General features: G+C 40.4%; 1 protein-coding gene across 1 annotated transcript in view; it reads right to left on the bottom strand.

The window, feature by feature from the left end:
- Positions 1-19,524: 19,524 nt before the first annotated feature.
- The window catches only part of Adgrb3 (adhesion G protein-coupled receptor B3), a 709,539-nt gene continuing 706,255 nt past the window's right edge, over positions 19,525-22,808 (bottom strand). Inside the window, exon 30 of the mRNA XM_050134810.1 lies at positions 19,525-20,173. Within this exon, the coding sequence (XP_049990767.1) occupies positions 19,985-20,173 (189 nt within the window). The 3' untranslated portion in view covers positions 19,525-19,984. The remainder of the gene's footprint in view (positions 20,174-22,808) is intronic.

Here is a 22,808-nt window from a genome sequence, read left to right as displayed (position 1 = left end):
GCCACTCAAGTAACACTTTAATCTGAACTCGTCTTCCTACATGGACCATATTCTCTAAAGAGATGGTTGGCTTGTATTACCATGTCACATTCTAACTTGTCTTTCCCATATAGTCTTTCCTGGTCTAGTCTTCTCATGTTTAAAACATAATGATGTCAAAAGGTAGACCAAAACTCTCCAGTTTAAATAGTTCAAAATTCCTCCACTGTTTCCTAGAATAAAGACATTTTACAGCTTGGCCTATGATTGTAATTCTTCATTGTACAGAGCCGCCAACTCCTCCGCAACTCTCTCGTGTTCTTCAGTACATGGTCCTCTTCAGATGAGCCGTACTTTCTGTTTGTCCAGTCACAGGGCCTTTGTACTAGACTAAAGTACCCATCTTCAGACCATTGCTCATTCACTGCTGTCTTTGGAGATGAACTTGAATTTGCAAACAAGTCAAATTCTTTGTTGATTATTTCTTACGGCACTGTGTCTTATCCCTTCTCTTGTCTGCAGTACTTCTACTTCGGAATTTATGGGTAACTGTGATCTCCTCAATACCCCATGCTCTACAAGGTTTGGAACCATATTCATTTTCATCTACCACTGTTCTACAGTTCTCAGCAAAGCTTGTAGTACACCAGAGGCATTCAATGACCATTTATTGAATGTATAGATGCATTAACAACTGGAATTAATGTTTTACAAGTGATACTCCTGGATAATTATGTATATAGGTTTGGGGTAGACTTTGTATTTGTATCCGTATTTGTCTGTGTTGCCTTTGATTTGTCCACAGGAAGTAGCTGGTACAGATTTGTTATAAGCCTCATTGCCAAGGCTTCTCCATTTTTCTGTGTCCCTTGGTTGCATCAGTTGTAATCCTTTTTTGTTTTCTTCCCTTACACTCTTTCCCTTCTGTTTGCACCGGGAAACGAGTGACAACAAGGATGCATTTAGTCTGGACTTACTGTGCATTTCCTCCCCATGGTACTGGTCCTTTTCTTCTCATTTTTAGAAGCTGCTTCCTTGTAATGAACCAGGTATGGCTTTGATAGCTGTCATTGTCACATTGCCTTGCCATCTATTGTGTTGAGCTTTGGTTGCAGGAGAGAATTGTCATCTTTCTGGATAAAGGTGCTGGCAGCTCATTCCCAGAGCTTGCAAATGGTTGGGAGGATTAGTTCAGTTATCATTGATTCCCTCCAGGATTCAACCCATGAAAGGTGATACAAGTTTTTTTTCTATGATGATTACATGGGCTGAGCAAAATCAAGTGCATGCTTTGTTTGTGAAGTCATGTGCCCTGTGTGTGTATACCCTCATCCATAAAAGTCCTATTTCCAAGCTCTTACAAAGTCTCCAATGGGTAGATAACTTTAGTTATTCAAGATGAATAAGTTCTAGAGATCTGCTATAGGAGATGATGCTCAACAGTAACTTATTGTTCACTTACCACAATGGATTTAACGCAATGAATTTCTTTCTAAATGGTCTTTCTGACCTTAACAAGAAAAAGAGGCATATAGATATTTGTTTCTCTTCTCTTCTTGATTGTAGTGACATTTTCTTAGCTACACATGTGCCCAAATTCATCAAATTATATATATATATATATATTATAAATTTGTAGAGTTTGGTCCATGCCTCAACAGCCCCGTGAGCTTCCCTTTCTTCCAGGCACCAGTTTTGCCAGGATCATCATCTCCAGGCAGCACCATCAACTCTTACCAAGTTTTCTGACTTCTTCCCAGGCTCTGAAATGCCAACTATATTGAGGCCGGCACTTGATATCAAGGGTGGTATCATCTCTGTGAAGGGGGATACCAAGCAGAGAATGATCCCTCTGGCCTCCTCTAATCTTGGAGTTAAAGACCTCAAGCAGTAGCCATCCTGCAATCCATTGGGGTCAGCTCAAATAAAGCCAAAACCTTGGGGTTCACATTAGATTCTCTGCATTACCATCTCCTGCAGTAGGCTCTTCTCTCCTCCTGCTACTCCTCTTCCCAAACCCTCCCTCTTCAGTGTGAAACCTGCTCCTCACCTGCTGCCCAGTACACAGCTGCGGAAGCAAACCAGCCAGTTGGGCTGCAGCAGTAAACCAGGGAAGTCCGGGTTCCTGCTTAGCTGGGGCTTTGGAGGTCCAGGCAGGACAGGGCAGTATCACTTTTTCCTGCCAGTGTCAGGGGTCCTGCCGTCATTGATTCTGAACTCATGGATGAGGAGTCGCTGACGTTTCTGGTGGCAGAACTGGTACTGAGCTGAGCCAATGAGTTACCCAAACAGGCTGGGGCAGGATGAGCCTGACTTCACTGCAGAATTTCCCTCTGGCTGCTGATGCCAAGTGTTCCAGAAGATCGAGAAACAGAGAAACCAATGCTTCTCTAAGTAAAAGTTACTGGCAAGAGAAAGAAATGTATTTTTATATGTAAGCAGTGTTTTCTGTCATGCCAGTCAGCTCCCAAATAACCACATAGATCCTAATTAATTATAAATTTTGGGCTGATAGCTTATGTTTATTACTAACAAGCTCTTACATCTCAATCCATATTTCTTATCTATGCTCTACTACATGGCGATACCTTTTTTTTTTTTAGCATGGTATATTCATCTCCCACTTCCTTTGCATCTCCTGGCAACTTCCATCACTCCACCTTCTTCTTGATGTCCTCTTAGTTTAGGTCTCCTGCCTAACCTCTTTTGCCTAGCTATTGGCCAATCAGATCTTTATTAAGATTGCAGCACATCTTCAGTGTATAGAAAAAGGATTATCCCATAGCTTTATATGTATATCAATAAGCCTAATTCTAAAAATAGTCATAAGAGCCAGAGCCTTGTTGTAGACTCCACCATGTTCTCTTGTGGGGCCTCCATCAGGCTTCTCCTGTCATGACCTTTCACCTCTTCCTGCCCATTCTCAATGGAGTTACCTAACTCCTTTTGTTTCTTCCTCAGTTCCTGTCCTACCTCCCTCCCTCTCATTCTTTCTCTTCCAACTCCCAAATTTATATTCCCTACTAATTCTGAAATTTTAATTTCCCTCTTTTTTTTATAAATTTGTCTGTTGTTCTTATTCAAATAATAAATGCACAAGATGAAAGCTCAAATAGTTCTCCGGGGCCTCTCATGAGGAATAGAAATAGCAACCCTAGCTGTTTTTTGTCACTATTTCCTATTATGCATGCAAACTAATATTCAAAAGGTATTTTTCTGAGAATCTTATACATATCAAGCATTATCCTAGCTGCATGGAATACATCAGTAATAAAATAGATTAAAAACCCCTACATTCAGGGGATTTCTATTTTCTCAGAGAGGGTAAGAACAGAAAATACAGAAAAATCCACCAAACAAGAAGTTATATAGTGTGCTTGATTGTGGTGGAAGCCATATGGAACAAACAGTGCCAAAGGAGAAAGCCCCTGAGCATGGTAAAGAGGTGCACACACAACAGGTGCTCAGATGAGCATCACTGAGCAAGGCTCAAGGGTATGGTGAACTAGCGAGGTGTGGTCCAGCCTAGCAGACTAAGCATGGAGCAATGCCTGCCGTGTCCATGGAAACCAGTATAGCTAGAGCAGAGCCAGGTAAAGGAGATGAACAGACAGGTAGGAGGCATGGCTTATGTAAGGCAATGAAAGTCAACACTCTTCCTCATTCCTGTAGAGTTTCTTTGGGGTTTTATCATACTTATGGACAAACGATGCATTTCTCCTTTTAGTTTTATATTTTAGGTAGTTTCTTATTTATTAAATTTCTTTTTAATTTCATATGTATGTACTATATTTACATCACCGATCTTCTGACTCTTATTCAAAATGTATTTTCCCTCCCTTCATCCCCTTTTCTGTCCCCCTGTTCCCTTTCAACTTCACTGCCTTTAAAAAAATATTGTCACATAATATATGAATAAATATATAAATACAGCATTTTGAGTCCATTTAATGTTGCTCATATGTACATGGTTTTAGAGATGACCATTTGGCACTGGGTAACCAGTTCGTAGGCTCACTCCTGGGAAAGGCTAAATCTCCATCCCTTTCTCAGACAATAATAATTGCCTCTATCTCTTCATCCAGGTGGTAGACTCTGTGAGCGTTCTCCCAAACACATTGGCATGTCAATTGGTGTCGTCATTGTGCAAGTCTTGTTTAGGTGACCACATTTTTTGATTTCTCATGGAGAAGACAGAGTCACATAGCAGACTTCCTCTGGTTCTTACAGTCTTTCTGCTCTTTCTTTTGTAATGTCCCCTAAGCCTTGGGTGTAGGGGTTATGTTATGTCACAGGTCTGGGCAGCCCACAATCAGTTGTTCTATGTATTTTGATCAGTTGTGGATCTCTACCTGATGGAAAAGAAAGTTTTTTTTTTTTTTTCAGGAGGGTTGAGATCTACACTTAGCTGTGGGTATAAGGATACACGGACACATATTTAGAACAAAGTTAGAAATGACAGTGGTTTATGAAAGTGACGGCAGTAACTTCTCCTCTTAGATTCATTGCCTCACTAGGTGTACAGATGGCTAGGTTTGCAGCACCAAGCGTAATTGCCCTTTGCTGAGCTTGTCTTACGTCTGGCGGTTTATTTCTCCTCATTTAAGGAGAGCCTAGTCTGTCAAACAGAAGCATCGGCATACGTTCTGTCCTTTTTCATTTTCCAAAAGTTGTATTATAATTTCATGTACTTAAATTACCATCGATTATACTGATATCTTAATGAGGCAGATGCTAATAAAATTTGATCAGTACTGTCTCTTTTCCCTTTATCACCTGATAAAGGGTGATCTTACTAACTTAGTGGTTCTCAGGTTATGGTGCCTGAGCCCCAAGGGTCCCCCAGATCCTGGTGGAGGCTTGGAGTGAACACTGCTCTATCACCATGCCAAGACAGTGTATGTATTTTCCATGCTATTGGTATTTGCCCACTAATAACGTAAGACTCAGTGGTAAAAGTCACTGTGCTGTAATTACTTCTAGACACTTTTAGGGGGAAAAATCAAAACATAACCCAAAGGTTCACAGATAAACCGCATTAATGAATCGGCAAAAATGATCACTTGTATTAAATCTCCACACTTAAATACATGCCCTTTTCATTTCACAAACAATGCAAGAGACAGCGCACACGCTTCTGCTTGTTAAAATACCGTGGCACTCTCTGAATACCTCATGCTCCTTCCAACACGACAAGAAGAGCGTTGAGATCATTTTCAAACTCCGATTGGGGCTGCACTCTGGGTGATCCCAACCAGGTGTATGGAGACTGCCCATGTGAGGACAGCCCTGGCTACAACTCAAGGCCCTGTCATATATTAACAGTGACAACAAGAGCCTGAGCACTCTGAATGTAGTGAGCATGGCTTATGGAAGGGTAGTCATGGCGTGATCCTGTTGTGATCCAGAAAACACAGCTTCCTGTGTTCTGTGGGCCTCTACTTCCTGTGGCTCAAGCTTTTCGTGATGGCCCTACAGCGGAAGTGGAACAAAAGTTTAAATCAGTTTGCTGGAAACTGTTTTTTTTTTTTAACCTTTAATTATTCTTTTACTGTTTTCTTAAATATCTTCCCGTCTGGGGTACATGATAATTCAGAAGCAATTTTCCTGTCAGCATGTTTTCTTTCTTGCTTTATTTTAATTTTTTTTAAGGACGTAAGTGATCATGAGGGGAGGTAGTAAATGTGCTAGGGAAAGTTTTGTTCCAGAATTAGTTTTGCAACTCCCATTTTGAACTTCAACTGAAAACGTTTATTTTTCTTTAGAAAACTGGAGAATGAAGTGTGGGGCTACGCTGATCATAAAACAGTGGTACAGCAATTCCCACAAAGCTCGGATTTCAGACATTTGATGCAAAACAATTGGAGAAGCAGGCTCCAAGAGCACATCTTCCTTAGCACTTGGCTGGGCGCTTGATTGCAGCCATGCCTACTTACCTCCGGTGACGGGAAGGGCAGAGTGTCCTGTTGTGTTTTAATGGCTCAGATAATTCAAATGCTTGTCTGTGATGTAAGCATAACTTAGGTTAAAAAAAAAAAGAAAAATTCTATTATCTGAAATTCTCCAAGCGCCCCAAAACGTCTTAGAATACAGACAATACATGCTGTGCCTTTTCTTTTTTGACATGGATGGCAGAGAGATGTTGAAGCAATTTCGGTGATATTTATTATCATGTGGTTAGGCAACCTTGTGAGATTTCAGCATGGGCTTTCCCTATAGGAAAGACAGACAGTGAAGGTCTAAGATTCTTTGTGATCCTTCACTAGATCAAGGTCCAGTATGTTTACCTATAGCTGAATTTTCAAATACGCCCAGGCAAGTGATTTTTTGTTGTTGTTGTTGTTTTTATGCTTTTTCCAAAAGACTGAGGCCTTGTGTTTCTTTTGGCAACACCAGATCAAATTCTTTGGCTAAAAAGCAGACACAATTGTAACAAGGGCTGCAAATAGTCCACCGTGTGAAGGGAACTTTGTGTTTGTCATTGCCCTGGGAAAATAGTTCTAGAATGTTCCCAGTGGTGGTGTGGCAGGCAAAGGAGACTGAGCACAATGTCAAACTGTCGCTGTTTGACATTGAACCTGATAGCTCTGCAAAAGAGGGGGCAAGGATTCAAGTACCCCAGGCAGAAATTAACAAATGACCAACACACAATTAATGTATCTTGAACGCTATAATTTCATATTAGAGAACTGATCTGGTTTGAAGTGAAAGTAGAAATCTCTTATGGACAAGGTGATGATGCCACCTCACTGGGACTGTCACCCTATTGGTAGCAACAGGCTGCTTGCTTCTCAATTTTTATTTTATTTTATTTATTTACTTATTTTATTGTTTTTCTTTTACCCATTAACCCCCTGATCCACCCTTTTGGTCTTTCTGGTTATATCAAGACATGTCTGAAAATGTTGCTTTTGTTACTTTAGCCAAGGAGGGAAAATAGTTTTGTTTTGTTTTGTTTTTCTTCTTCACCCTCTTCCCCTTTTCCCTCTTCCCTACCCTTCTCGGCCCTCTCCTTCTTTCAGAAAAAGAGATGTGTTGTTGCTGCTGGGAACGATCAGTTAGCTTGTTTTTAATGCTTTCTCTTCTTCCAGGAGAAAGAGGAAATTCTAGGCATCTTTGATAGATTATGTGACCTAGTGATGCATGCTAAGCTGGTTCCTGTAATATTGTGGCTTACACTGACTGTTGTACAATACATTCTCTTCTCTTCTTTCAAGAGAGTTTTGAAGCATTACGTAGTATTAAAAAGCACTAAAAAATCCACTGTATCATTCAAAAGAAACATTTACCAAGTGAAGGAAAAATAATGCTCTAAGCAATTGTACCCAAGAGCAAGATGAGGTACACGTCATGGTGAATGTCTCCCCTTAGGAAGGAAGCATAGAACTATGTACACTGCTCTTAACCAGGGCTGGCATTACTGCAGCGTCTCATCAGACTTAGGGATTAGTAACTTTATCTATGGGAATACAGTCACACTCCTTCTTCATCGACGCAAATGTCCTCAATGTTACCTTTGGATATTTTTCTGATCAAATGAATCACGCTATGTATTAATTTTAGGAGCTTAAGAATTGTAGACTTGAATTTAGATTCTCAGGAGACCACAGATTCAACATTTTGTGCTTCATTGATCTGCTGGGCTGCCAAGGAAGCAGAAATAGGCCCATGGTCTCTATTTCTCTCTCCTTTTCTTCTCTGCCACACATATTTCTGTCTGACAGATTCTTTTAATCCCTCATACGTAACTAATCAGAACAATTGTCTCTTCAACCCACTGGGAAGAAAGGGCTTGTTTTTACAAGGAGTCAAGAAATGAGTCTGAATGATTGTGTGCTTAATCTTGATTGCTGTTTGAACAATATATAGAAATGTACCTCAAGCAGCTTGAAAAATGACATGATTTTCTCCAGACATTCATAGTATTTCTGTGGTGCAATAATATTTTTGCTATTATGCTATACCATACATACTGGCTGTTTTTGTGTGTCAACTTGATACAAGCTAGAGTCACCAGAGAGGAAGGAAATTCAGTTGAGGAAATGCCCCCCTGAGATCCAGTTGTAAGGCATTTTCTTGATTAGTGATGGGTGGGGGAGGACCCAGCCCATTGTGGGTGGTGCTATCCCTAAGCTGGTGCTCCTGGGTTCTAGTAGAAAGCAGGCTGAACAAGCCATGGGAAGCCAGCCAGTGAACAGCACCCCTTTATGGCTTCTGCATCAGATCTTGTGTCTAAGATCCTGCGTGTGTGAGTTCCTTTCCTGACCTCCTTCAGCAATGAACAGCAATATAAGTATGTAAGCCAGATAAACTCTTTTGTCTCCAACTTGCTTATCGGTCACGGTATTTCATCACCGCAATAGGAACCCTAACTAGGACACTATGGCTTAGAGAAGCAATTTACTCTAGAGACATAGATGCAAATTCTGAGTTAGAAAAAGAGGCAGCTTCATTTTTTTTTTCTGACCATAACAGCTGGCACACAGCTGGCACAGCCCTGAGGCCAGTCTTTGAGGGCACCCCGTGCTTCACTATCCCTGCTGGTGACTCATCTCCATTTTCTTCCCCCTCAAAGGTTTACCATGCCTTGCCATTCAGTTGCACTACAGCGCCTACTGATTTTTTCTTTTTCGCACAGGTTTTCTCCACAGTGTTGATGCTTTGTGGTCCCCAGGAGTCTTCCATGCTTTTGACTAGGAGAGAAGCACACAGTTGTTTTGTCTCCAAATTGCTTTCTGTAATATATACCTCTGTGCGTCTCTCAACTCAGCTGTCAATTCTTTCTCATTCTTCTTTTCTCCCCTTCCTCCTTTTCTTTCTGCCTTTTTTTTCCTCTGTCTAGTTCCTCATCCATTGGTCCCTAAACATAATGACCAGATTTGTTGAGTTTGTTGCTGAAAATAAAAACAAAAGCACTGATGACCAAGCAGAGTGGTAAATTGATTTTATTATTTAACTTATATTTTGAAACCATTATCTTCCATCGTGCTTTAAAATAATCTTGTTAGCATAAAGACTTCTAATATGTAGAATTATGTAAACATTATTTGGGACATAAAAAAGGACCCATTTCTAAATGATCTTTTTTTTTTTTTTTGAATCTAAGGCTATGAACAAGAAATGGAGTAGACTGTTCAGCTCTCTTCACTTTCACACTCAAATATATTTAGACTAGCCATTGTTTGACCAGGGGCCGTACAAGTATATAGAATACACAGGAATATTTTATACAGCTAGATAGGCGCTTATGAGTTTCCTTTGGATGCACAAAGAAAGCAGGAGAATTTCTCCTGATGAGGAAATAACAGTGAGAGATTTTTCTGAGTGTCCAATAAATTCTGGAAACTCTACAATGCTAGGGCTGAAAAATAGGAAGTTAATGATACCGATTAAAATAGGGCCAGGAAGGTCTCTGCACAGCTGTGCTGAAGCAAAGCCTTTGGAAGGGTAGGCGAGGGCTAGCATCCTGCTTATAAACACATGGTTGTCATAATGTCGATCTCAACAGAAAGATGTGCAACCTCAGCTCTGTGATGCCCCAGAAACATGTTGCATAAACAGGGAGGGGCTCTGCTTGAGTTCCTGAGAAATATGTGTGCAGTCTGACTAGGGAGAACGGCCATGCTTGCTTCGGTGGATTAGCTTTTATAAGAAACGATGTGAACTGATCTCTAGGATCTCAGGATTTGGGAGCTGCCCCGAGAAATACCACACACTACTTAACGTTTGTGTATTTCGAGAACCTAATTTTTTTTTTCTTCAGATAAATATTCTGCAACTCAGTTAAAACAATCAGTGCTAATAACCAGTGCCTGGTCCCTGTTGAAGAGGACCAGAATGGATTTCTACGGAGGGCTCTCTGGCTCTCTGCCAAGCCTGGTAGGCTAGAGGTTTGTTTGGCTTCCCCTTCCTTAGGCTTCTCTGCAGTGAGAAGCACTCGGCCTGTGCTAAGGCTGGTGCTCCATCACAAGTACCGCTCCTGTGAGTGGCCAGAGCAGTTTCTTATGCACCTCGCTCTCTTCCTCTCTAAGGTAGTGGACTCATAAGCTTCCTTGGCAAGCGAATGCGCAGGTGAGCAACGTAGAGAGCCCACAATAGTGTTTAGAGTCTCAATCCAAAACATGCCAAATGGCTGGCTTAATATTTGCCTCGCTCCATGGAGGGAAGCGTGACTAGATTTCAGCCATCTGATGACAGTCCAGGGATGAGACTATGTAGGAAATGCTCCGTCAAACACTGCTCATCAGATGAGACATCTGATACAATTTATCTGTCTGGAGGCTGCTTCTCCAGAACTTTGAAAAACAGAGGAAAATGAACAGTTGCCTAAAAAGCTCACCATGCCCCGAGATCCTAAAACAAAAGCAAAGGCTATTTCCTGATACAATGAGCTCATAGTGGGAGCTGGCGAGGTCCCTGAGAATATTTCTGTTTTCAGAAAAGTCTAATAGCAGGATCTTTCTGATGAGTCTTGAGATGACTAGATGCTAAGGGCAGATGTGGCCCTGCTTCCCTTATTCGGCTTTTCCGATCTCTGGGTTGCTGAGAGGAGGGGGTTGCTAGAGAAGGGTGCTGCCAGCTGCCTCCGGTGCGCAATTTCCCTGTGTTCCAGCGAAGGAGAAAATGAAGTAGGGCAGCCTCGGAAAAACCTTGTCAGGCTCCAGCCCGGAACTCACTGGGTAAACACTTAGCTGTGTCATTAAAGACAGCAGGCAGTCAGCGTTCATATAGAAATAGGCCTAAGCTCATTCACCTTACGCTGTTTAGAGAACGCAAATGGCGACAGGATTATGCTGTTATGGAAGATGCAAAGCTTTATCTGCCAATGCACCCAGCACATTTGACATGTCTCCCTCCAGAATTCCTCTTTCCCTGAGCTAATACTGAAGCAAGTTATTGATGCAGATTTTATTTTGAGAAACGACACTTTATTCTTTATAAAGAGTTAGAACTAGTAGTGGTTAGTCACTGCATTGACGAGATGTGGCAGGGATTGGGGATGCGGCTCAGTGGTGGAGCGCCTGCTTAGTATGACCAAGGTCCTTGCTTCGGGCCCCAGAACGGCAAAAAAGTACCACAGCTGTAACCAAGAGCAGCATTTGACAGGAAAGCTGGTGAGCTGTGAGCACACAGCTCATCTTTTTTTGATTGCTTTTACGTTCTCCCCGCCCCCTCTTTAATAGCAATTCTGCAAGGAGAAACAAATCCCCAAGTAAATAAAAACATTCCTCAAGACAGCATGTGCCTTGTATTTATGATTACTTGACTTGCTTGTAAGTTGTCTGAATTATATATACTCCAAGTTGAAGTTTTCCATAATGTTCTGAGGAAATACTAGATTTGTCACTGTGGGACAAATCCAAACTCTCCCCGCTACTCTCTATATTAACAATTTGCTATGATTTCTTGAAGGACTGGCTATGCTATCGTCCTCCCCAGTTTACAGAACAGACAGACGTGAGTCACCTCCTGGAGTATTCGTCTCTCTTTATGACATGATTTTATGGCCATGAAATAAAATGAGTAGAACAGAACTCTCATCTGCCCATAGAGTCATCATCACGAACATAACACTCAACTCACAATTTTTATGCCATACTCATCTAATTGAGAAACTAATACTAATTACCCTGAATTGTATTGGGCAGGAAGCATATCCTGTATATAATCACTTAAAAGCGATATGCTGGGTTGGGATATAGTTCAGTTTTGGAATGCTTGCCTAGACACGTCAAAGGCCTTAGGTTCCATCCTCAGCAATGCCTGTGCATTTAAAAGATTAAATGTATCTTGAATACTGACCTTAAAAACAAACTTCTTTTGAATATATGATAATACTATAAATAAATGCTGTCCTTTTTGTATTTAATAGAGAACTTTGGGATCTCTATCCCTTGTGTTCTTAGGTTGAACCAAACTCAAACTTGACTTTTGAGGATGTTCTCGGTCATTTTCCTCCCATGCTTCCGTAATTATCTTCTGGTTGATTTGTCTCAATTGATGACGAGTCTTTGCTCCTCCCCCATCACCTGTTTCATATTGGAGAAGTTAGTCGCTTCAGTTCTGTCTTTGCAAAGTAAAATTAGTGAGATGATGTGCTATGAGGTGAATTTTTATTAAGTGGATTGTTGTACACACATCATAATCTCTTGCAAGGAGGAATTCTTGCCAGAGGCTTGGTGTTGAGAGTTCCTGAACGTGAGTGAATTCCCCACGTGGAAAGAAAGAGATAGTCTCCTTTTGTTTGTTTGCTTTGTTTTCTATCTAGATTATAGAAAGGCTCTATTCTTGTGTGTGTGTAACTGGATTGAAAATGTTTCTAATTGTGATTCATATGTTTAGTTGGATCAGTCAGGATTCTCCATAGGTGTAAGAAAATATATGTCTACATGCAAAGAGAGAGATTTACTTTTAAGAATTGTGGCAAGTGATTGTGGGGGCTGGCAAGACAAGTAACTACAGGGCAGCCTAGTAGCCGGAAACTCAAGAATGAGCTGATGCCACAGCTTTAGGGTGGAGGTGGCTAGGATGTAGAGTCTCCTGTGTCTAAGGGAAATCAAAATTTTCCTCTTAGGGACTTTATCTGATCTGATGAGACCTACGACATTATGAAGAAAAACCTGTTTTCCTCAATGTCTACCAACTTATCTGTTAATCTCACCTTTAAAAATACCGGGGAAGTTCTGTCTAGACTGTTTACAGAAACACCACATTTATGGTCTACTTCTGCTGGTGAGTAAGTTACAGACCACCTTGTGGCATAAGAAAAAAACATGAAGATACCTCTGTAGAAGTCAGGAAGGTGTAATGCCGCCGTTGACACATAATGGAGCATGGCAGTTCTTAGCAAGCTCCTCCCGATCCTTTGTCTCACAGAGGAGATGTTGGCATTGATCTTGGAGACACTGTGAACTGCACAGCTAATTGCCATTTCTATATTTGCACTGGTTGCTTGGAGCTCAGAGCAATCACATGGCACAGGCACAGCCCCAAGACAGAGTCTAGGACCTCAAGGTAGACATTTTAGGGCTGGCGTAGCTCTGTCACCTTGATTATCCTTCTTTGTATTTTTTATTTATATGTATCTGGACATTTTCCAGTGTTCTTAGAGTGTCCTTTCCTCTTTCCTATGAAGTTCAATTATGTTATTAAAATTCACTTTGCTCTCAACGATGCCAAGTCCCTTGAAAATAGAGATGGTTTCTTGTTCATAGTTGAATTTCTAGCTGTTAAAGATGTGGAATGCCTGTCACAGGTTTGAAATAAATGTATTGAATAAATTAATGTATATTTCTTTATAAGCCGCTCACCTCTCCAGTTTAGAATAGAACACAAGTTTATTATTTTGGGGATGATATTTTATTCCAGTATGTATTTAAAATGTCTCATGACCTTCAAAACGTAACTCTAGACTTTCGAAGTGTAGGGGGAAGAAACAGTTACTAGTTCAAATATTATTTTTTTTTTTTTTGAAAATGGGTACAATTCCGAGATGGCAAAATAAAAGCATTGGCACTGAAATGCTGACCTTTGATCATCAACTGGGCCTCTTTTCTTTTGTGGGAAGTCACCTCAGAATGGAGGTCTCCCCTTCTACTGTGTCTGGGCCATTTGGAGGCAGATCGAATCAATACTATAATAATTGTTCGAGAGTCTTCGTGTGCTACGTGGGTGGTCTCTAGGAGATCTGTTTTGACACAGCAACTTCTGTTCTTATAGAAAGTGAAGAATTTCAGATATTCTGGCTGTTTTGAGGTGACTTTTCTGTACTGCTAAGTTCATGACAAGGCCCTTCAATGTACTATCCTTTTCTGTACTGCTCTACGAGTTGAATTGTACCAAGATTGTTCTCTCCAACTTGACTAAACTTTAGACAAGTCTCTTCCCTCACTATTCCTCTGATCTTACTTTTCTTATTGCCTTTCCTCTAGAAAACTTGTAAATTCTTTATCTGCCTCTCTGGGATATAAAATTTTAAAGCAGATTCATGCCAGTTTTACCTGCTGGAGGCATTTTCTCAGGGACGTGGGAGCCATCCCTTTGAAATGTAATATTCAAGGAAGAACATGTGTCCACCTGGTAATTCCATGGGAGGCAGCAACCTCATTCTGTGTGACCCTGGCTGTGAGTTTAAGCTTTGTATATCTTGACATAAAAATACAAGGGACTTTTTGTTGCTTGAGATATTAGTAGACCCATTTATTCCTACCTTCCTGCTTTTAGAAAACTTTCCAGTCCTTTGTTTCAGCTCAGACTGATTCTTAGACTCTTTTTGCAATATTGCTCCCACTGTGCCTTTGGCTTTGTCCCTAGATTTAAGGTCTTATTGACATTTTAAAGACTCACTTAAAAAACAGAGTTGCACCTTTTCAACATGTCTAAAACAGCATGCTACACTACAGAAATGAGCAGGAGTCTAGGTCAAGAGATGATTGGCAAGCTCAGAATAACAGCATCTGTTGGGGCTGACAAGGTGGCTCAGTGTTTAAAAGCACTAGCTGATCTTTAAGAAGACTGGGGTTCGATTCCCAGCACCCACAAAGTATCCCAAACCATCTGTTACTCTGGTTTCAGGGAATCTCTGTCTTCCTCTGGCCTCTGAGGGACCTGCATACATGTGGTGCACTGACAAAAATGCAGGCAAAATACACATACACATAAAAATGAAAGTGAATACTTTTTAAAAACAAAAGTAGGTGCTGTCCTTTCTCTTGTATTTACGCTTGTCACTTTGGATTGAGTTCTGCTAAAGAGTCGGGCCTAGGTTTTTTTTTTTTTTTTTCTTTTCTAAGACGATGCTTTCTCTTAATCACATTTAGGTGAACACTGGCAATTTCGAAAACACTTCAGCAGGCTTAATTTCTACCCGTGACCATTTTCAACTTTATCTGAGTCTATGTGTATGCATTGATCTTGGCATTACGGTATGCATAGTCAGGCACAACTGTCCCGATTGTCTGAAGGCACCCCAAGTGGATCTTTCGTTCTTACATCTCTAGAAAACTACAAATACATACACATTTGAAAACTAAGAGTTCTGCAGCGGGACAGAGGCCCCAGGAGTGACTGTGATATTAGTGAATGAGAAAGCAGATGCATTTCGGCTGGGATGAAGCCAGTTTTGTCCTGACCAGTCTATAGCCTTCTTCTTTTGACTTAAATCATCTTGATCTCGCTGATCCTTGACACCTGGAATCATGCTTCTGGAAGTACCCATCAAATCTGTACTCCATGGAACCATCTCTCTCTCTTCAGTTATATAGCACCCTGAATCGAGCATTCATATATTGGGGCCAGACTGTTCTGGAGTACGATGCATTTGGAAAAGAGCATCAGGAAATCGCCTAGCCCATGTGTATGCTAGAAACTACTTATTACAAAAATCTCTCCTTCCCTGCAGTTCTTAGGGGAGCCTGTGGATGAACCCCTTGTTTCCAAGTTCCATAAGGAAACTAGACACAGACCTTCCCAATTTCTTCTCTTCGTTTCAGAAATTGAACCATCTGTCCAGACTACCAATCTGAACAAACGATTGGATAATTGAATCAAACTTTAGTTAGGCAGCTTCCTTTCTTCAGGCTCTGATCTTTGAATTATCTTTGAGTTTAAATAATTTTTTTTAAAAAAATATATAATCAAACTCTGAGGAGACAAAAGAACTTCTTAGAGTTGACTCCCCATAACAAGGGAGACTTCCCCAACTTGCTTCCTCCAACACCTGGCTTTTTATTCTCCTGTGCCTGGCAGCCACAAAGAAAACGCTTTCGGCCTCATCTCTGACATGCTTGTCTTGTTCACTTTGCAATAATGCCCTTGCTCCCATAGCAATATTTTCAAATGAATCTCTGTCTCTAACTCTGCTTTTGTTGCTTGATACATGAAAATGATTGCCATTCTCATCGATTTTCAAGCTAATTTTTTTTTTGTCCATTCCTATGTTCTAATTTTCCTGGTCCTTTAATCTATTTACTGTGGCACTGTACTTATCATAGCTACAAATCTAAATGTAGAAGGATCTCAGACAAGATGGTATTGTCACCATGGAAACCTTTGTGTAGACTGCAATACTAGAGACACATTAGTTTTCTAACTTCCCTGAACTATGAGAAATCTGTAGAACTTTATTAGTGGATGCTGACATGAACCGTGGAAAACTAGAGCCTGATGACATTTGTGGCGGGGTGGGGAGGGGATGAGGATGAGGATGATTTTAAATCTGCACACTAAATTTTCTGAACTATGGGTTTAATAACTGAATTTTTACTGGTGGTTTTTACAGACGGACTTGAAAGAAGTTCAAGTAGTTTATCCCATCGACCTCATGTTGCTCATGATTCAGTGATAAGAAAACCATTGGAATATCATCTGTACCTAGATTAAGTACAAGTAAAACCACGCCTAGGATAGACAGGCAGATCCACTCAGGGTTGCCTGCCACTCTGGAGAGGCTATCCATTTCTGCTATGGTAGCTCCTGTTCTCCTACTCAGTGGTAGCTGGCGTGTTTCCATTCTAAAGCCTCTGTTTCTTATCTGAAAATATTCCCACAGAACATTTCCAATCATCATCTGAATGGGCAAAGTGGCATTTTGTGCCAGGGAAATGGCTTCCCTATGGCAGCCAGGAGACTTCAGCTGTCATACTGGGAGTGTCATTTATGTATGGTGAGCTTCAGGAGGGCTCTTAGCCTCCCTGTTTCTTAATGATAATCAATGCATGCATGTGTGTGTAGATACACAGATGTGTGCTTGTAGGTATATATGGGTGTGTAGGTATGTGTGTGTGAAGGTATGTATGTTTGTACGTGTAGAGGTGTGAGTGTGTGTTGGTATGTTTATGTGTGTGTGTAGGTCGACGTGTGTACGTGTGTGTGGGTATATGTAGGTGTATGTGTAGGTATGTGCATGTGTGTGTGTGTGTGTGTGTGTGTGTGTGTGTGTGTGTGTGTGTAACCCATGGAGGCCAGAAGCATCCAGTCCCCCCAAAGGCAGTTATTGGTAGTCATGAGCCACGTGAGTGCTGAGAAATGAACTTGGGTCCTCTGAAAGAGCAGCAAAGTGCTCTTCACTGCTGAGCCATAGGATAGTCATTTGTTGAGTCACATGCTCTTACTAGGAACAGAAAGAGATGGTGCATGGTAATAAGCACTTATTAATGCTTAAATAATATTACTTATTTTGCATGAGCATCTGATATTTCCAGTAAATTCTCAGCAAAAAAAAAAAAAAAAAACTTTTCCAGAATGCTAGCTGCCTAGGAAAGTAGCAAATCCATCACAATTGCTTAATACTTCTCAATGGGTGACTTGATGAGCTTGGCTGTAAGAAATACTAAAATAAATGCCACAGATAATTTAACAAACATTTATTGTGTGAAATTTATTGTGCTAGGTCCCTTAAGAAATACAAGCTGGATCCGACATGAAATCTGCCCTTTAGGCACTTACAGTCTACCAGGGGGGGATATCAGAAAACGTAACAAGATAGAAGGTCTGAGAGCCCTAAAAGAAGTACAGAGACAGCGTTCTAAGAGTTCACAGGTGAAATTAATTTTAGCTCAGAAACTCATGGGAAACTTCATCAAGAGGAAGTTCATGTTTCACATGACGTAGAAGTGAAATTTAGACACGTGGACAGAGCAAAGATGTCTAGTGCAAAGGCGCAAAGCCCCTGGAAGGTTCTGAGTACAATCAGCTGGAAAGGAACTGCCCAAGATTAGATGGTTGTTTCCAGCTAAGGAGACAGCTGCCACTCGGCCTTGAAGATGTGTTTGCGTGTGCACACACACGTGTGTGAAAGAGTGGGACAGAACTGAAAAGGAAAAGACTAGAATGAGGTTTCCTGAACTGAGGATTCGTAAGTAGTTTTCAACCTGTGTTCTTAAAATATAGATTAAAAAGAAAAAAAAAAGCAGAAAAATGACCCATGCTGATAACTTGGCATACCTCCTAGCCAATCCAAAATTCCAGCCCCAAATATTTCAGTGAGCAATTTCTGATTAACAGCCACGAAATATTGGCTTGCTAGAAATGTAAGGGTTTATTTAGGACAGTAAATATTTAAAAGAAATATTAATCTAATGTGTTGAATTTACATATTTTTAAACTTATTGAATTCATATTTTGAAACAGCTGACTAATGTAAATTTTTTCAAAAAAACACTGAAGTTTTACAAATGGGAATGAGTGACTTTCTATGCAGTCTTTATTCATAGCTATAGGTTTCTGAGATGAAGCAGAGAACTATGGGTTTTAATGTGTGTACACACACACAAGGAGATATGTGTGTGCATATGTCAGAGAAAGACATATAGGGTGGGATAAAAGGAAGAAGAGAGAGTCAGAGAAGGGGATGCTTTATCGAATATTCCTTCTCACTAAAAAAGTCATCTTATAAATTCAATAGGACTATGCAATTCTATCATAATTAGAATTTAATTTATTGAAAAATCTTTATGTTATACTCCTTTTTGCATAATGATACCACTTCTATTTTTAAAATCTGATTAAAAATAGACTTTTAACACCTTGACACTGAGAACGTTTTCAGCATGGGACAGGGGTTCTTCCTGAGCTGTGCAGTTAGGGCTCCAGCCGGGAGGTGCACCTGAAGACAGAATCACCGCTGTCTCTGGGAGAAGGAACTGACTTACATGAGTCCCATCACAGACCACACAGCTCAGGTTTAACTAAAAGCTAATCAAATTAAGCATTCTAGGACATTACCTGCAATGCTTCGGACTGCAAGTTACACACTCTCCAGCCACCCAAAGGCCCTGGCAATGCTGACTTCTTTCTTGGCCTTTCTTGAACATGTGTCTGAGCAAGCAAGAGACATCACTATGAGAGAGGGCACTGGGAACTACTCTTGCAGCTGGCACATCTCGTGCTCCTTACTTTCAAACCGGAGACAATTGCATCCATTCTCCTTCTCCGTGTATGCAGAGCAGACATGTAAGGTCCTGAATAAGTTCATTGATGTTTATGTTATAAAGAGCTCCCGTCGAAATAGTTTTCTGTGGAACATGCAGCAAACTGAATCACCTCACACGTTTTCCCTGGATCATTTTCTGTTTAGTAAACTACTGTCTTCTGCCACCCGTCATTTTGCCACAAGACAGAAAAGAACGTAACGGTATGAAGAGGATGATGTTCGCGGATGCCTGACAAGTCCCTTTTCCACGGTACATTGTTCCAAAGGGCGTTTAAGTAGGAGATACAGAAGCACTATGCAAACCTATTATTACACTGAGAAATCACTAGGCTCAAAGGAGTGATAATGGTATGCTGTTAAAACTCTGAATACATTTTTCAGTGTCGGTATTGAAAAGGAAAACTTTATAAATATGTAAATTTCTGTTCAACAAATCCAAAATAAAATGCACTAAAAAACTGATATGTAGACAAAAGTTTATTTACACCATACAACATTTTAAATATTTTATACACAGCTGCAGCAGAGAAAGCTACTCTGAGCCTTCTAGAGAAAACTGCAATAATAAAGATGTGAAATATATTATTCATATAAAAGTGAGATTATTACTTTATTGCATTTAAAGCAATGAAGAATGTAGCTCAACAAACATTCATTTAATGACAAAAACTTTTGCTTTTATATTATAAAGTAAAAAGTGTAGTAATGGCCAAACAGACTGTTATAAACTTTAAAAACTGCATAAATATATACATTGTGCTTCATGGTGAAGTTTTCTGAAAACTAAACCACATGAAGCTGTTACAACATGAATCGTTGCTTGAGGTTTATCTATAAAGATTGCCTTACAAATCCATTCCACGGGTACTTACAACACGGGGTGGTGAGAACTGTACACTTGGCCGTCTCTCCACTAGCCTGACCAGTGAGAAATTACCATACGGAAACACTGATGTGGGCACAGGAAGGTCCTGACAGAGAGGAGTCACACTGTCCTGGTGGAAATGTCAGGCTTCCCAAGTCTCAGTGTCAGTGTATCTGATTGTGTCTCCACCTCAGTGCGCTTTGATTGTGTTACACTTCGGTTTGAAAGTCACCCTCTTGCACGTCCAGAGGCAAATTCAGACATTTCTCCCACTCCGCAGGCCTCAGCTCCAGAGCATCCTTTGCCTCCGAGTCTAAGACATTGATTGTGGTGTAATGTGGGTATTCGCTGGGGGCCTTGAAAGTGTCCCATGGGTTCTTGTTTGCTGCAGGGTTCTCCTGTTGAGGAGAAGAACAAAGCTGTTAATTTGATTAGTAATTATTGCAGTTTACAGGATTCAGAGATGGTCAACAATTGAGGGGAGTGGCAAACTGTAGTTTAAGTTTAAATTTTCTCTGACAGGACAAAAGCGAAGAATACGCTCCTAAGTTATCACATAGATTTAAGGCATTGAAAGCTGTGAACAGTACCGTGGAAGGCAAAGCAGATGATATGTCTCAGTGTCATTACGACTGCTCAAAGGAAGATGGAGGAGAGTGAAGTTACTGGTAAGAACAAATGTAGAAAATCTGAAGACTGTGGCAGAAATTTTAATGAAGGAAACAGATCTGCATATAGTTCTTAGGACATCCTATTTAATGCTAAACCTAATAGTCATTTACTGAGAAAAAAAATGAAGTCGTTCTTTCCTTCAAGAAATTAGCATATTTGAAACTCATGTGTTGTTATATTTTCTTGCTTTGTGGTTTTTGGATGCTGTTTCTCCGTGATATTTCTGTGATTGGATGACATACCCATCATCCTTCCTTTTAAAGATGAGAGTTGTATGGTAAATGTATCCAGAAATATGGAGGGAGGGGCATTTGGGCATTTGAACATGCGTCTAGCCGCTGGTCCTCAGTGTGCTTTAGTGTGCATGCCTGCACAGCTGCCATCTTGTGATGCTCAGTAAGTCCATGAACCGACTCCTGCAGCAAATAACCAAATACCTGATAATCAAAGATTCACTCATGAACTTGATTTAGTTTAAATCAATGCCATTTAAATATTTCTGTAAGAGGGGGCCGTTTGAATGGTACAGAGTAAGCTGAATATCATCGGTGAACAAGGTGGAAATCATGACTGAACACTCCTTAGAAGAAAATTCAACCCAAGCACGGACACAACCAGCAGTTAACCTGAAGGACACCAAATTAAGTAGAGCATTGATTAAAGCTGAATTTATTTATTGTTGCAAGAGGAGATGTCAAGTGAGGGCTGTCATTTTTACACTAAGCCAGGTTTTAATTGGATACAGAGTTAATTTAAATTTATCATTATTCATGAGAGACAACTGACCTTGGCTTCACTAAATCATTCCCTTATACACAGTTCCTTTCCTCGGCTCTTTTGATCGTCTATTAGCCCTTGAATTCATCCTCCAGTATTATTAAGATAGTTTGAAACTTTGTTCTCACTCTTGGCTTACAGTACATCTACTTGTCACATGTCTTATCCTCCTCCCCAGATCTGGTCTCCAATTTGTTGTAATCAATTACTAAGGGGAGCAGAGAATTGTTACTTGTTTTTTATATTGGTTCCACTCAGTACTTCAAAACTCATATCAAGTTATGTACAAGAGACATTGCCCATAGAAATACTGATATTTATAAATTAAATCCTAAAATTCTGAGTACATTAGAGGTTTTAGGAAATAGTCTTATTATGAGGAAATCAAAGACAAACAACTAATAATAAAGACCCAATGAGGAATGAACTTTTAGGAAAGGTGAAGGAGATTATTCAGCTTTACATACTAAAAATGTCATGCCTCCTTTCCTTCTCGCTCTGTTTCCTTCAACCAATACCCTATATTGACTGCTTTTCTTGGCTTTTATATTAGGTCCCAAGGAGGAAATAATAAATTCCATCTGGAAACGCACAATAGTCCACTTGGGAGCCCAGGATTCAAGGCCTGATACACACAGGTCCACATATCAATTCCCTACTGCAATATGAAGTGGCCTTGAGCAATGTATTCATTCTACTTAAACCCTAATATTTGAATACTTGCTTAACAGAGATAGGCTTTGTAGTGCATGACAAAGATGTAAGGTCATGTGTGAATCAAACCTTCTTTGTGTATTTGAAAACAGTTTTTAAGTGTCAGCGAGGAATTAAATCTGTGCTTATTATTTATTAAGTATATTTATTTCGAGAAGGTGATTATACTCAAAGCTACATACTTCGAGTTTATGGATATTATTTCACAGAGGAAGGGTTCTGCAAAGCAAATAATGTATGTTGATCATAATTCCTCCTTCTATGATCTTCTTGTTTTATTCCCGCCCTCCTCATTCATTTCACATCTGTGTTCCAGTAAAAGTAATATGGACAATAAAAGGCATGGCTTCTGTTTGTGAGGAGCACATGGTCTTTTCTCAGAGAGGTGGCTTTCAAGATGGCACAGGAAGGCAGGACTGGCTATGGACACACATGTGACTGAGCCTGGGTGGTGGGTACAGAGTATCAAAATTCAGAATGCTGAGATGGCAAGCTATGGTAATTGTCATTTTTATTCATTCTAGTTGGCATGAAAAACAAGTAGCTGAAACAAAACACACAGATGATGAAGAGAAACCAGAGAAGGAGGATCTTGGCATGCCAAATTCCTCAACTTGGAATTTATTTTGTAGGCAGAAAGTCTGGACGTGCTGTGGGCCACCTGATCCACCAAGCATCAACGGAAAGGGTCATCCCTATGGATTCTACTGCAGCAGGTCCAGAGTGAGCCCATCTATTTTAGACAGGAGCAGTGTTTAAAAGGGTTTTCTGGAACTCTTTATTGCAATGGAAAATCCAATTAGCCCAACTCTGACAGTTATTCAAAATGCTGGTTCATTTGCTGTTATGTTTGGAACAGATGGGCCCCCC

The sequence above is a fragment of the Alexandromys fortis genome, unplaced genomic scaffold, assembly GCF_014885135.2.
Source record: "Alexandromys fortis isolate MF-2015 unplaced genomic scaffold, M_Fortis_MF-2015_v1.1 scaffold_20, whole genome shotgun sequence".
NCBI lineage: Eukaryota > Metazoa > Chordata > Mammalia > Rodentia > Cricetidae > Alexandromys > Alexandromys fortis.
Note: the sequence above shows the minus strand (reverse complement) of the source record. Positions and strands in the feature narration are given on the sequence as shown.